This window comes from Volvox carteri, assembly GCF_000143455.1.
Source record: "Volvox carteri f. nagariensis unplaced genomic scaffold VOLCAscaffold_123, whole genome shotgun sequence".
In the NCBI taxonomy this organism is placed as follows: Eukaryota; Viridiplantae; Chlorophyta; class Chlorophyceae; order Chlamydomonadales; family Volvocaceae; genus Volvox; species Volvox carteri.
This window is the reverse complement of record NW_003307666.1, coordinates 51,704-66,001: the sequence shown is the minus strand read 5'-3', so window position 1 is coordinate 66,001 and position 14,298 is coordinate 51,704. Positions and strand designations below refer to the sequence as shown.

Genomic DNA, 14,298 nt, shown 5'->3' with positions numbered 1-14,298 from the left:
CGCCACCACCACCACCGCCACCACCGCCACCACCGCCACCACCGCTTTGCAACGTGGACTGACCTTGTATCGTGTAGGACGTGCAGACGAGGATGTCGATGAATAGCCATCGATGGTGATGAACAACCGTTGATGTGCCGAGATGTTGTCGTGGGATCGAGCCGGCGACCGCGGCTCCGACTGCGGCTCCCACATGGTGACAGAGATAGCACGATGATACAGCACAACGAAGCACGACGAGCCGAGACATGGCTAGTGGGGTGCGCGGTCTCAATGGAAATAAAAAAACGCGGTACACGACCCAGCGAACACGACCGACCGCGCAAACCGTCCCGCGGGTCAGGTTGTGTTGCGCATCACACTTCGGTGCGTGTTGTGATTCTATTCCTTGCTATTCTTGCTATCGTTTCTACTCACTGCTATTCGTCGTTTCTATTCATTGCTACTGCTTTGCAACGTGGACTGACCTTGTATCGTGTAGGACGTGCAGACGAGGATGGTGATGAATAGCCATCGATGGCGATGAACAACCGTTGATGTGCCGAGATATTGTCGTCTGGCGAAAATCAGTTAGCGAGCCGATGCATGTAAAGAGGCCAGCTTCGCGAAATACCGCGCAGCTTATGTCAGCAGCGCAACTAGTCTACAACCGCCAGCTTTAAAGCAACCGTATCTGAAAATAAGTAAACCGGATGCGTATATATGCGGTGCAATTATATTGTAGCGAGCCAACATCCATGAACAAAACAGCTTCACAAAATGCCGTACAGCCTACACGGACAACGTTGGACAAGCACTGCACAGTTCAGTGCGCGTCAAATTGCGCGTTGAATTGCATGTTTAATTGCACGTCGAGTTGTGTGGTGGGTTGCACGTTAAAATGCGCGAGTCGGCGCATGTCAAATTGCGCAGTGCGGTGCAGCCAATGTTTTGCGATTTGCGTGTTAAATCGTGGTGCGGTACGGTGCAGTGCGGTGCGGTGCGGTAAGCGGTCCCGAACGAAAAAACAAAAAAAGACTCACGCACCGGGATCGAGCCGGCGACCGCGGTTCCCATTCAGTGTCGGAGCTCGCGCACACCACAAGCGGTGAGCGCCGATGCTTCGGGGCGCATTGCGCGGGTCCAGGTGTGGTGCAGTGCGATGCACTGCCACACGCAGTGTGGCGCGGTGCGGTGCAACGCGGTGCAGTGCGGTGCGGCGCGGACACCGAAGCGGTGCACGGCGATGCTCAGGGGCGCATTGCGCGGGCCCAGGCGTGGAGCAGTGCAGTCCGGGACGACGCGGTGTGCAGTGCACGGTCCAGAACGAAAAGAAATGAACAATAAACGACGACGACGCGAAAAACGAACCACGCGACGACGAAGGCAGCGCTCCCGAACGAAAAATATAAGAAAGCGGGCGCCGGGCGACGAAGCCAGCGAGCCGCAACGTAAACGTAAAAAAAAAGACACAACGACACGCGGACGCCCCCCGCAGCCTAAGGTCTCCGTCCCGACGACGGAACGACTAAACGTCGTCCGTCTAACGTCGGGACTACGACGCGCGTTGCACGGGCCCAGGTGTGGCACGGTGCGGTGCAGTCCGTAGCGCACGAACGCAGGAAGACGTACGGCTTGCGGTGCGGTGCGCTGCATAACGAAAAGAAAAAAAACGACAACGACGGGAAGCGACCGGCGAGGTGGACTCCCGCGGCGACGAAGCTAGCGCTCCCGAACGAAAAACACAAAAGAAAGACGCGCGGGCGCCGGGATCGAGCCGGCGACCGCGGCCCCCACACAGCGACAGAGCCAGCGCGCACCACGAAGCGGTGCGCGGCGATGCTCCGGAGCGCATTGCGCGGGCCCAGGTGTGGTGCGGTGCGATGCGGTGTGATGCGGCACGGTGCGGTGCGGTGCGAAAAAACGAAAAAAAGCGACGACGACGGGACGCGAACCGGCGACCGCGGCTCCCACACGGCGACGGAGCTAGCGAAAACGACGCAGCTCCGAAACCGCGCACGACACGGCGAAAAAGGGCGACTCTCCAGAAATTCCGAACAGACACGCGGACGCCCCCCGCAGCCTAAGGTCTCCGTCCCGACGACGGAACGACTAAACGTCGTCCGTCTAACGTCGGGACTACGACGCGCGTTGCACGGGCCCAGGTGTGGCACGGTGCGGTGCAGTCCGTAGCGCACGAACGCAGGAAGACGTACGGCTTGCGGTGCGGTGCGCTGCATAACGAAAAGAAAAAAAACGACAACGACGGGAAGCGACCGGCGAGGTGGACTCCCGCGGCGACGAAGCTAGCGCTCCCGAACGAAAAACACAAAAGAAAGACGCGCGGGCGCCGGGATCGAGCCGGCGACCGCGGCCCCCACACAGCGACAGAGCCAGCGCGCACCACGAAGCGGTGCGCGGCGATGCTCCGGAGCGCATTGCGCGGGCCCAGGTGTGGTGCGGTGCGATGCGGTGTGATGCGGCACGGTGCGGTGCGGTGCGAAAAAACGAAAAAAAGCGACGACGACGGGACGCGAACCGGCGACCGCGGCTCCCACACGGCGACGGAGCTAGCGAAAACGACGCAGCTCCGAAACCGCGCACGACACGGCGAAAAAGGGCGACTCTCCAGAAATTCCGAACAGACACGCGGACGCCCCCCGCAGCCTAAGGTCTCCGTCCCGACGACGGAACGACTAAACGTCGTCCGTCTAACGTCGGGACTACGACTACAGACAGAAAGTTGGGGTAAGGTCTCCGTCCCGACGACGGAACGACTAAACGTCGTCCGTCTAACGTCGGGACTACGACTACGTAAAGTTGGGGTAAGGTCTCCGTCCCGACGACGGAACGACTAAACGTCGTCCGTCTAACGTCGGGACTACGACTATGAGCTACGGCGATAACACATAAGAAATGGGGACCTGCAATTCATTCATGCAAAAAATGTAATAATGTAGCTGGCCGCTCGTCGCTGGCCGCCGATTGGAATGCTGGAATAAAAAAATACCCTGTGTTAGTGCATGTATGCCTTGAGGGGGTAGTAGCCGGCCCAGGCCGAAAAGGCCTCTCGAGATGCGAGGAACATGTGCTCCAGTGCGTATTTATGTATGTTTTCGCGGGAAGCCTTCGTTGCAAAAAGGAAACATATATAGCTGGCAAGCAATGAAAACAGGGCCGGGTGTGGGTGCACTCCCCCGAAGCGACAACTAGGCCTGCAGACCAACTGCTTCAGGGCGGTAGTACCCAAACACCCGAAGTAACCAGCACAACCACGCACGCAAGTCCATGCAAATCGTACAGCGGCACTCCCAATTCACAGGAAACCTTAGTTTTCTCGACGCTTCGCTTACAAAGCTATGAGATTGTGTGAAGAAGGGGGCAATAGTTTCATCCGTGGCCACCACTAGCCTGGCAGTGTTTACCTTCCCGGGTGTGTTTGGGTGCACCCTCATGCTTCTGACCCATGCCGACTTCTGAAACGTCAGTGGCATTTTCGGGTCCAGCACGCACCATCAGCACATCCGGTGGAATCTGTGCCTGGAATCAACGGCGGCAGCAGCAAGTTACCACTCCGGGTCGGCTTTTGCAGGTGTGTCACTACACCAGTGGTTCCATCATCTCGGCCATCAGCAATGGAATCGATTGGCATCCATCCAGCCTCTTCTGTTCAAGAATCTGTCCCGGGATCACTTCCAAAAGAGCCTTCCCGGGACAGCACACTCTGTACCTTCCTTCCTTATCACCTTCCCCAGCATAAAGCCTGTCGTGTTTCAATGGGTTGAGTGCACGTGCACACAGTAATAGTTCTGTCCGTTGGAGTCGGAGGGCATCGATCCCCCTACCTCCCGCACATTATCTGCGGTGCTCAGCATCGCATGCTAAGCGGGCGCTCTACCATTTGAGCTACGACCCCTCACCTCTCTGCGCTCGATGACGGGATCGAACCGTCGACCTTACGGTTAACAGCCGTGCGCTCTACCGACTGAGCTAACCGAGCAGGTCTGGCAGATGGATGTACGGCAGCAGCAAGCATACGCGTTCGACGCCACATGCCGTACTGTACGAGTGCTACGGCTGAAGCTGTGCACCGTGCCGTACGACAAACTAGACGCGGGCTGCTTCGCCCGCGAGGGGGCCGTAGTCCCCCGGCTGGGCGGCACGAGTACGACGGTCCGTGCGTATACTTCTACACCCGTGTGGGAGTCGAACCCACAAGTGCAAGGGATGCACCCAGCCGTGCGGGCGTGTCGTCGGACGGCTAGAGAGCCGTGCAACACTGGCATTTAACGCCGTCCAGTGGCGAGGGTCCTGCATGGAAGCGGCCATGGACTGCAAAGTGTACGTAGGAGTGAAAACACACGGTAGCGGCGTTCCGGAATCAAGAACGTACCTGTCGAATGTGGCAAAGTAGCAGAGGCCCCCAGACGAGGTGTGCGATCCCGCTTCCAACGGCGCTCGCATGCTGGATAGGGTATGGCTGGTGGAGAGGAAGGGCCCGAGCGGGGACTCGGACAGCAGCATCGTCAAACAGATTCTGAGCCTGCACAGGCTGAGGAAAGACGACACCGCTGTCCGCGTCCCACTCGGCTCCTTCATCTCCACCAACCATAGCCTATAGAGCAAGCACACAGCAGACCCGGAAGGTGTGGACCCGAGCCTTACCGGGTTACTGACTTGGTACGACTCGGATCCAGAAGGGCCGCATAGCAGTCACCCGCAAGTGTGTGTGCCCGTGTACCTGTGCGTAGGTGCGGGTGTTACACGTTTCACCTCGAAGTTGGATGCGATGGTGTAAGCGCTGCATTCCAAGCCGCTCAGCTCCACACCACGTTGCGTGTAGTTCTGTACAACGTTGGCGAGGGTGTAGTCGCCATGTTCGTCCGCCGGCTGTAAATTACGAAAGCCGGTGGCTGTAGACTAGTTGGTGGTGCCGCCAATGTAAGCTGCGACTTAAGACGGCTTCCGTCAGTTATGGCAGACACACCGAATGATTTACCCCAGCGGCCCGGAACTCGCGGTCGCGAGCGCCTAGGTACACTTGCTGGCGGTTTTCATACATTCGGGCAAGCAGCATCAAGTCACCGCTGAACTGCGCCCGTGGCACCCTCCGTACGAGGTGGCTGCAATACGAGGCGAACGACATACCCGGCGGTGCGTGCGGTTGGCATTAGGGTGAGATGCAAGTATGCCGTACAATATGTGCAGATGCGTGCGTCGCAGGAATGCAGGAACACCGATGCATGTGCGGCAGGGGAGATATTGCTGCCACATTGTGTGGCCGTGTTGGTGTTCGGTGCGTTGGTCATCATGGCGGCAGAGGCGGCTGGACAGCACACCTGGGCTGCCAGCGTCATGGCGGCGGTGGCGGCTGGGCAGGATCGTCTGCTGCAGCAGTTTAGGCGCACGGCTTGCTTTTGGTTTGATATCTTCGTAGGCCAGGAATGCCGAGGAATGCATGACATACGAAGATATCACACCGATGTGATATTTTCGTACGCCAGTAATATTCCGGCATTCATGGCATATGGAGATATCAAACCGAAGGCGAGCCGTGGAGGTGAACTGCTACAGTGGACGATCTTGCCCAGCCGCCACCGCCGCCATGACGCTGGCAACGATGCTCACGACCAACACACCGAACACCAACACGGCCAAGCAACGTGGCAGCAATAGGTGGTGTGCACCGCATCGGAAGGTGTGCATCGGAAGGTGTGGACCCGAGCCTTACCGGGTTACTGACTCGGTATGACTCGGATCCAGAAGGGCTGCATAGCAGTCACCCGCAAGTGTGTGTGCCCGTGTAACTGTGGGTGGTGTCGGGGGGGGGAGTTTCGTGTGCATAGGTTGCATACCATAATAACACCACCGGCGAGCAAAGTCCAAAAGCCACAAAAATGGATACGGTGGTGCATGCGGTTGGCATTAGGGTGAGATGTAAGTACGCCGTACAATACGTGCAGATGCGTGCGTCGCAGGAATGCAGGAATGCTATGCAATGACCGTTGGTAGACAGTTTGTTACCGTCACAGTCATCACCACTCGACAGGAGAGAATTACATCGCGCATGCATTTAACAGCAGCATGGATATATGAATATAGTCACACTGCAATGCACCTACCACTGGATGTAGTTAATTGCTAAGGGCAGCAGCAGCCAGAGTGGCGGCCACGATGCACGTGCGGCAGGGGAGATATTGCTGCCACGTTGTTCGGTGCGTTGGTCATCATGGGCAGGATCGTTTGCTCCAGCAGTTTAGGCGCACGGCTTGCTTTTGGTTTGATACCTTCGTAGGCCATGAATGCCGAGGAATGCATGATATACGAAGATATCACACCGATGTGATATTTCCGTACACCAGTAATATCTGGGCATTCATGGTCTATGAAGACCGTCGCACTACGCTAGACTAGACCGCTGCCACCATGACATTGGCAACGATGCTCACGACCAACACGCCGAACACCAACACGGCCAACCAACGTGGCAGCAATAGGTGGTGTGTACCGCCCAGCCGCCATGACCGGGAGTCTGGCCGCCGCTCCTTCACCTCCAGTTGGAAGCCGCCTCCAAGTCGAGGCGGCGGCATGAGTACAACGGGCAACAGTGCAGGTACCACCGCCTCAACAAGTAAGCAAAGTAGTGCAGTTAAAAGCGCATGGAGCAGGAACACTCGTGCTGTCCGGCGAGGCAGTGGTGTTATCATGGTACGGTAGCGATGCAGCACGTCATATGTACACACACAGCACTACACCGGGCTACACCACACCGGCCTGCTATCCAGTCGTTCTGGATCAAAGTCATACCTGGTCAGTAACCCGGTAAGACGCGGACCTGGAAGGTGTGGACCCGAGTCTTACCGGGTTACTGACCCGGTACGACTTGGATCCAGAAGGACCGCATAGCAGCCAGCAGTGCGTGTGCCCGTGTGAGTGTGTGTGGTGTCGGGGGGGGAGTTTTGCGTGCACCGGTAGCGTACCATAATAACACCACCGGCTCAGCGGTTAAATAGCTATGTGACGACACCGCTGTTGGTCTACCACGTAGGCATTGTTATGTACGATTGCAAAGTGTATGTAGGCTTGCCGGTGTATGCCATGACATGCGCCGACGCATCACCTGTTATGCCCTGTCATCGTGTTGAACCCCGACCAACGAAATCGTAGAATCGCCTGCAGCAGCGTCGGAGACTGTAGACCTTGTGCCGGTCCTAGAATTTCGAGGGTCGTGGTTCGAGACGAAGACAGTGACAGGGCAGAACATAAGAGAGGAAGTTATGCGTCGGCGTATGTCAGGGCAGAAATGAAGGTGTATTGAAGAGCGCACGGAGCATGAACGTGTGCACTGTCCGCTGAGGCAGTGGTGTTATCATTATTAAATTATTATACATGTTTTATACAGTCTTAATATTAAATACAGTCTCCAGCTGCGTCGGGGACTGTATAGCCTGTGCCGGTCGTACAATTTCGAGGGTCGTGGTTCAAGACGATGACAGTAACAGGGCATAACATAAGAGAGGAGGTAATGTGTCGGCGTATATAAGGGCACAAATGACGGTGCATTCAAAAGCGTACGGAGCACGAACGTTTGCGCTATCCGCTGAGGCAGTGGTGTTATTATGGTACGGGACTGATGCAGTGCATCACATATACACCACACCGGGCTACACCACACCGACCTGCTGTCCAGTCGTTCTGGATCAAAGTCACACCGGGTCAGTAACCCGGTAAGACGCGGACCCGGACGGTGTGGACCCGAGTCTTACCGGGTTACTGACCCGGTATGACTTGGATGCAGAAGGACCGCATAGCAGCCAGCCGCAGGTGTGCGTGCCCGTGTGAGTGTGTGTGGTGTCGGGGGGGGGGAGGGAGTTTTGCGTGCATCGGTAGCGTACCATAATAATACCACGTGTTGGTCGCGAGCATCATTGTCATCATGGCGGCGGCGGGCCTTTGATATGCATGTGCGAATCGGGCCTTCCGTCTAGACCAAACAGAGTGTATCCGCTAGGCCCATGTGGACACATACGCACCTGCCATACACACTAGAGCCGCTGCAGGCAAGATGCATTTCGAACGGATGGACGAGCGGTAAGATCCGGGGTTCCGGATGTGTTAGCGAAGGGGACTGCAGACACACGGCAGCGGCAATCCGGAAGGGATGACAGACAGTCAGATGGTCAGACGGAATAGCGTGGGTGCAATCATACGGGCAACATGGAGTGACATGGGGGCGGGTACTAGTACGGTCACGATAACGTAGGCGAAGGAGGACCGAGAGGGGGCGGAGGTTGGACTGGGAACATACCTGTCGAGTGCATGGTGAATGGCAGAAGCCGTGGTGCCTGCATGGTCGTGCGATCGGCAGCAGCCAGCACTGCCGCATAGGCGACAGGACGGTGTACTGGCACGACATCCGTCGTGGCGACGTGCTGCTGTGGCGCTCGTACGTCGCGTCCGTGTGTTACTAGGGCTCTCGTTGTCGACCAAGCAGAGCCTATACCGCATGACCTGCCATGGGTGGACAGCGGTGACAACATGTTAGAAAGGAACGGGATATATACAATACACAAACGGCTGGAAACGTGTGTTAGTGCAGGGGACTGCAGACACACGGCAGCGGCAATCCGGAAGGGAGGTTAGACAGTCAGACGGTCAGACGGAATAGCGCAGGTGCAATCATACGGGCAACACGGAGTGACATGGGGGCGGATACTAGTACGGTCCGGGAACATACCTGCCGAGTGCATGGTGAATGGCAGAAGCCGTGGTGCCTGCATGGTCGCGCGATCGGCAGCAGCCAGCACCGCCACATGTGTGAATTCGTATATGTGCATATGTGCATATCAAGCATATGAAGCATATGAAGCATACGAAGGATATGTGCATGTGCACGTATGGTGAAGCGCGTGTGTTGAAGTTTGCACGTTGAAGTTTGCGAGCTGCTATCGGTGGACAGCGGTGACAACATGTTAGAAAGGAACGGGATATATACAATACACAAACGGCCGGAAACGGTGAAGGCAGTGGTACCGGAATTGGTACAAATCGCACCATAGCAGCGTACGTGGGGTATCACAGCTGCCAACACTGGATACACGACCGCCATGTGGAAATAGAGAGTGGCGGTGAAGAGCTGCCGAAGGGTGTCGAAGCGTCATTATGATGTCCTTACGAAGAGGCCTGAAGGCACGCTAATGTGATCACATATGTACCTGCCATATACGCCAGAGCCGCTTCAGGCAATAGGCATTTCGAACGGACGGACGAGCGGTAAGATCGACGGATGGGGCCCTGTATGTGTAGAAGGAGAATGCTGACACACGGCAGCGGCAATCCGGAAGGAATGACAGACAGTCAGACGGTCAGACGGAATAGTGTGGGTGCAATCATACAGGCAACACGGAGTGACAGGGGGCCGTGTATTTATAATTTAGACATAAGACTGCGCGGGCAGTGCATCGTACCGCACCACATCTGATGCGCTGACACATATGGACGCCAACTCGTCGCACACTTACCGCGCGCGATGGAGACCTTGCAGGAAATGCTCGGTATGGAAATGTTCGGCAACAGGAACCACGACGCACGCAAATCTGCAATGCATTGCAGCGGCGATGCGTCACGGTCGTGCGGAGGCAGGGCCGGATATCGCGACAACTCGCTATGTCGGAATAGTAAATAAGATAAATAATAAACAGCAAGATGAACACCGGCAATACAGACTAATTATCGCGGCCGTGTACCACTTGCATAGGCACGCAATATATGTACATCTCATAAATAGCAACGCAAAACATGTACAAGGAGAACTGACATAAAATAGTTTGCGTGTGCACAAGAAGAAACGACACCAAAGTTGCCGTACATATCTTAACACGACGTGATACCGCGGACATCGTGCACTACGGCACGAACGCACATAGACGCGGCCTGGCCGCACACTTACTGTGCCTACCGAAGATGTCTCAAAAGTAGTCTCAAAAGTAGCATGGGCAGTGTCCGGAGTAGTTGCCGTAACGCACGCAAACCTGCAATACAACGCAACGGTGATGCGGCACTGTTTTCCGGAAACACCACCGCAACTCACAACGACGAGTCGCTATGTCGCAGTAAAGGACGTATGTAAATAAAAACGAGAACCGACACAGAACGAGCTAATGCAAAACAATGTATGTCGTACACTTGCCGACACGGTGTGGTGCGACGGACAAGTGGTAATGTGCCGACGCACATACATGTGGGTTGCATCATAACGCACACTTACCGCGCCTACTGGAAGCCACCGAAGAGAACAGCACGAAGGCTTGCCGGAGCAGCAGCTTCAACGCATGCTAAGCGGGCGCTCTACCATTTGAGCTACGACCCCTGCACATCCTCACCTCTCTGCGCTCGATGACGGGATCGAACCGTCGACCTTACGGTTAACAGCCGTGCGCTCTACCGACTGAGCTAACCGAGCAGGTCTGGCAGATGGATGTACGGCAGCAGCAAGCATACGCGTTGCACGCCACATGCCGTACTGTACGACTGCTACGGCTGAAGCTGTGCACCGTGCCGTACGACAAAAGAACAGAAAAAATGCGATGCGATACACGTTGATACAACCTACTGCATACCAAGGCGCAGGTAATGCGTCAGCAACCAGCTGCAAACAGGGCTCTATAGGAGGGTAGGATCCGGGCTGGAATTAGGGAGGAGCTCTGTCGCAGAATTAGCCTGGATTTTATTCCTGACAAAAGAATAGGTCTGCCGAGGTCTGGAATTGTTCTGGCGGACTCGCCGGAGGTATTCGAATTGCGCTGTGGAGCCTCGGAATTGGGCTGTGCTGGGCCTGAATTGGCCTGTCCGGGTGTCGAATTGGCCTGTCCGGGTGCCGAATTGGCCTAACAGGGTATTGAATTAGCCTGACAGGGTATCGAATTGACCTGTTCGGGGTGTCAAATTGGCCTGACAGGGTATCGAATTAGCGTGTTCAGGGTGTCGAATTGGCTGTCAAGTTGGCAGGATTGGCTCGGGCTGGCATCCAAAAGCACATGACTTTTAAGGAATTTACAAAAAACTTTGCAAGAGGACCGCTTACAAGTGCCTCATGTGCGTATTAGTTTCGATCCCACGACATGGAGTGGGAAAACTTGCACACCTGGTTACCGTACTCTGGCACTACTAGTACTACCGGAGGCAAGCACTCAGGGCCATGACTGCATTACCCAGTCAAGTCAGCCGCCGAGGTCCCACTGTTTTCCCACCACACTTCATCGGCACTTCATCCAGTTTATCCCACAACACTCGTATGCATGAATAGGTTCGGGTGGAAACAATGACAAATCTCTGATACACCGCTAAACTCAGTACCACGAGCTACATTGAAAACAAATGAAAATGCAGATGTCTGCCGAGAAGAATATGTTCGCCATATGCAATCTATGCCTTAATCCATCGAGCTCTCCGTTGGGCGGGGCATGGCCCATGAAGTCGCCCCCGGTATTCCGCCCATGCAACCAAACACTGACACAAAAAGTTGCACGCCTGGGCCCATGTAAACCACGACACTTCCGTGTGGATTGGCTACCCGCGCTCCCCATGTCAGGGGTCCTCCCTCCTGCTGTTGACTCCCGGATTGCCCACGCACAAACGCCAAACGTTGGCGCAGAAAACAGACAGGCCATTGTAGTATGGCATCAAACCACGCATAATCCACAGCGGCTTTCAGCAGCAGTACTGCTTGGTGAATGCGACCGGCCGTGTACTGCCAGTCTTAGCACCGATGAACCACCCCCTGATGCCGCCGCTGATGCAGCATGCATATGGGTCTACACCGCCAAGCTCTGACCAGTTTGTTTTGAACTCGCCTATACAGGGTTGTAAAACAAGGGGGGCATATCTGTTGTCATATGGTATGATGTTTCATAGACGTCGGTATGTATAACATTATGCAATTGGGTAGGTGGGGTGAGGTGGGTTCCTCCTTTCTAGGTTGCCCACTCTTCCCTACCACACATCTCATGTCGCCACTTACCAGTAGCACCACGCGACTTAACGCGGGGTGGCACATCCTCTGCTTCGGTGATGCCGGCTGGTGCACTCATCGGGACCACAGTTCCGCCGCGTCCTCGACGGTGCCAGTCTCCGCGTCCCTGTGTCCCTGATCCTCCACGGCCCCCTCCGATGCCGTTTTGATCTTGAACAAGAGGGATTTCGCGTCCGAGACGGTAAGGCCCGGTACATTCCCTCTCAGTGCCATGGCGGCGCGAAGCGGGGAGAGCTGGAAATCCTCTGCAATGAAGGGCACATTGTATTTCAAAACACCGTTCGCAAAGTTTCCGGTTGTTCTCGGCACGGCACGGGGACATCACCGCCCCACGTCTCTGGCACGGACTCACGCTTTTCTCTCTGTGATCAACAATCTAAATCTCTCACCTCGGAACAGTTCCCATGCTTAACCAACGGAGTAGACGCCGAGAACTTCTTCGAATTGACGACACACAGCATCCACCCGTTCATCATGCCCGTCCAGCACATCGTGGAGACACGTCGCGAGAGCTGCGACATCCGACTATAGACACAGCAGAGAATTGAATAAACCCCGAGTGAAGGCGAATGGCTGCAAGTGCACCATGGCGCATTTGCATGGTTGGAGGCCACAAAGCAAGAAAGGACATACCGCGTCATTTGGACTTCGTGTCAGCTGGTCTCGAGGGTCTCCATCTTCCGCAGTGTCCTCCAGGGCGACATCTATAGCGGCCATTTACTCGCCACTCCTACCCGAAAGTAACCTATCTTCTATGTAATCAACGCTAAACGCTGAAGTTGGGTAGGCATGTAATACTATTGTAAGATTATCGACTGTGATACGCTCACAACCCATACTTACATGCGCACCAAACTCTTGTTGTACGGAAGCGTGGTGTATGCATTAATTCGTGACAGTGCGCGGCGCTGGAAGTGCTTTTGGTATACTTATACATCTCTATGCCGTTGTTGAGCAATATCTAAGGCGTGATCCTTTTAAAAAGCTGAAGGTATTTAGACAGTAGGGAAGCATTTCTAAAAATCTCGGTAAACCATTGTAATAAGTATGCTAGTTTATATTATCACCATAGGTTCTTGTGTCGAACGGTGCTAAATGAACCATGGTGCATGCATGGAGGTATTCGGGGCGGAGAAGTCTCCGGCCTCTGCTATGGAAGTCCTGGAGAAACGTCAGCTTGATTGCAGAGTCTGTGGACGCCAGCACACGATTCACTTGTGTTGCTGTGGCCACCCAGCGCCATGCACGGTCCTGTACCCACAATTTTGTGTTCAGGTGCTTTGTGGCTTCGATGGATCTAGCTGTGGAGTTAAGTATGCGTCCTTCGCAGCCTTCGCACCGGCAGTGTTGGATACGGATGCCGGTATGCAGGCCATGTTTTCAGACCTGTTGTCGCAGCGCGGGCTTCGAAGCACGGCACCGTTGCCCGGTCCGTTACCCATGCCAGGCGCCCGTCCAGCGCGCCCCGCCTTCCTGCAACAACTAGCCGAGCATCGGCGCCGTGTTATCGGTGGGATGTCGTGCCCTGGACTGCACGATGAATGTTACGCCTGCCTATACGGCTGTTCCCAGGCGGGTGTGTTGGGGCCGCGGGACATTGTGTAACAGCCGTCTCTTACCTTAGCTGTTTTAGCGGAAGTAGAGGGTCTCGTCCACGATTGGCGACCCAGCGTTAGGCGTGAGAAGAGACAAGGGAAGTCGGGATTCGAAGACATACGTCGAGAACGGTGACAGCAAGGTCTTGAACCCTGAACACTAGTATAGTGATACGTTAAGTGTCTGGCCGAAGCACTTCACCTGGGTGGCTTAAATGCGGCCCACCTGCCGCCATCTCCATTCCTGGAGTCTTGGTGCCGTACGCTAGGTTGTGATAGCGTACCAGAAAGTGAGTTCGTACAGTTAACGAGTATGGTTCGTAAATACGGGACCGTACCATTACTGTGATTAAGCTTTAATAGCTTAAAGATATTCTAAGGTAAATGTAGCTTGCTACATCCCTCCCCCTCAGAAGCGAACCGTCCCGGGAGCGTCACCTTTTCTTGCGAGCAGGTGCTTTCCGTTTCGGTTGTTCTGGGGTGCTGTTCCGGGGTGCTACCGAAGGAGGGGTGGTCAGGACCACTTTCCTTTTTGGTGTAGGTTGCCCGGACTTTGCCGCCAACCGTCGTTCATAGTCGTCAATAGCTTCGGCCAAGGGAACGGATTGACGCAGGGAATCTTCCGGTTCATAGGTGTTATGACTGGAGTCATAGCCTTCCCATTTAACCAGATATTCTCGACGTGTTTTGCCG

General features: G+C 55.3%; 2 protein-coding genes across 2 annotated transcripts in view; both read right to left on the bottom strand.

Annotated features, from left to right (window-relative positions):
* VOLCADRAFT_100523 (uncharacterized protein) overlaps window positions 1-195 on the bottom strand; it is a gene marked incomplete at both ends in the record, with an annotated part of 6,684 nt that extends 6,489 nt beyond the window's left edge. Inside the window, one exon of the mRNA XM_002959079.1 lies at window positions 64-195. Coding sequence (XP_002959125.1) covers window positions 64-195 — 132 coding nt within the window. The remainder of the gene's footprint in view (window positions 1-63) is intronic.
* An 861-nt stretch (window positions 196-1,056) lies between these two features.
* VOLCADRAFT_108484 (uncharacterized protein) lies at window positions 1,057-12,816 on the bottom strand (the record flags this gene model as incomplete). Its single annotated transcript, XM_002959078.1, has 14 exons — window positions 12,644-12,816; window positions 12,400-12,535; window positions 11,999-12,255; window positions 9,501-9,575; window positions 8,717-8,753; window positions 8,288-8,490; window positions 8,013-8,033; window positions 5,711-5,786; window positions 4,967-5,102; window positions 4,721-4,869; window positions 4,373-4,594; window positions 3,900-3,983; window positions 2,384-2,405; window positions 1,057-1,146 (listed from the first exon to the last, which is right to left on the bottom strand). The coding sequence occupies exons 2-14, from the start codon at window positions 12,414-12,416 to the stop codon at window positions 1,057-1,059; spliced, it is 1,389 nt and encodes a 462-aa protein (XP_002959124.1). The 5' UTR covers window positions 12,417-12,535; window positions 12,644-12,816.
* Between the last annotated feature and the right edge of the window lie 1,482 nt (window positions 12,817-14,298).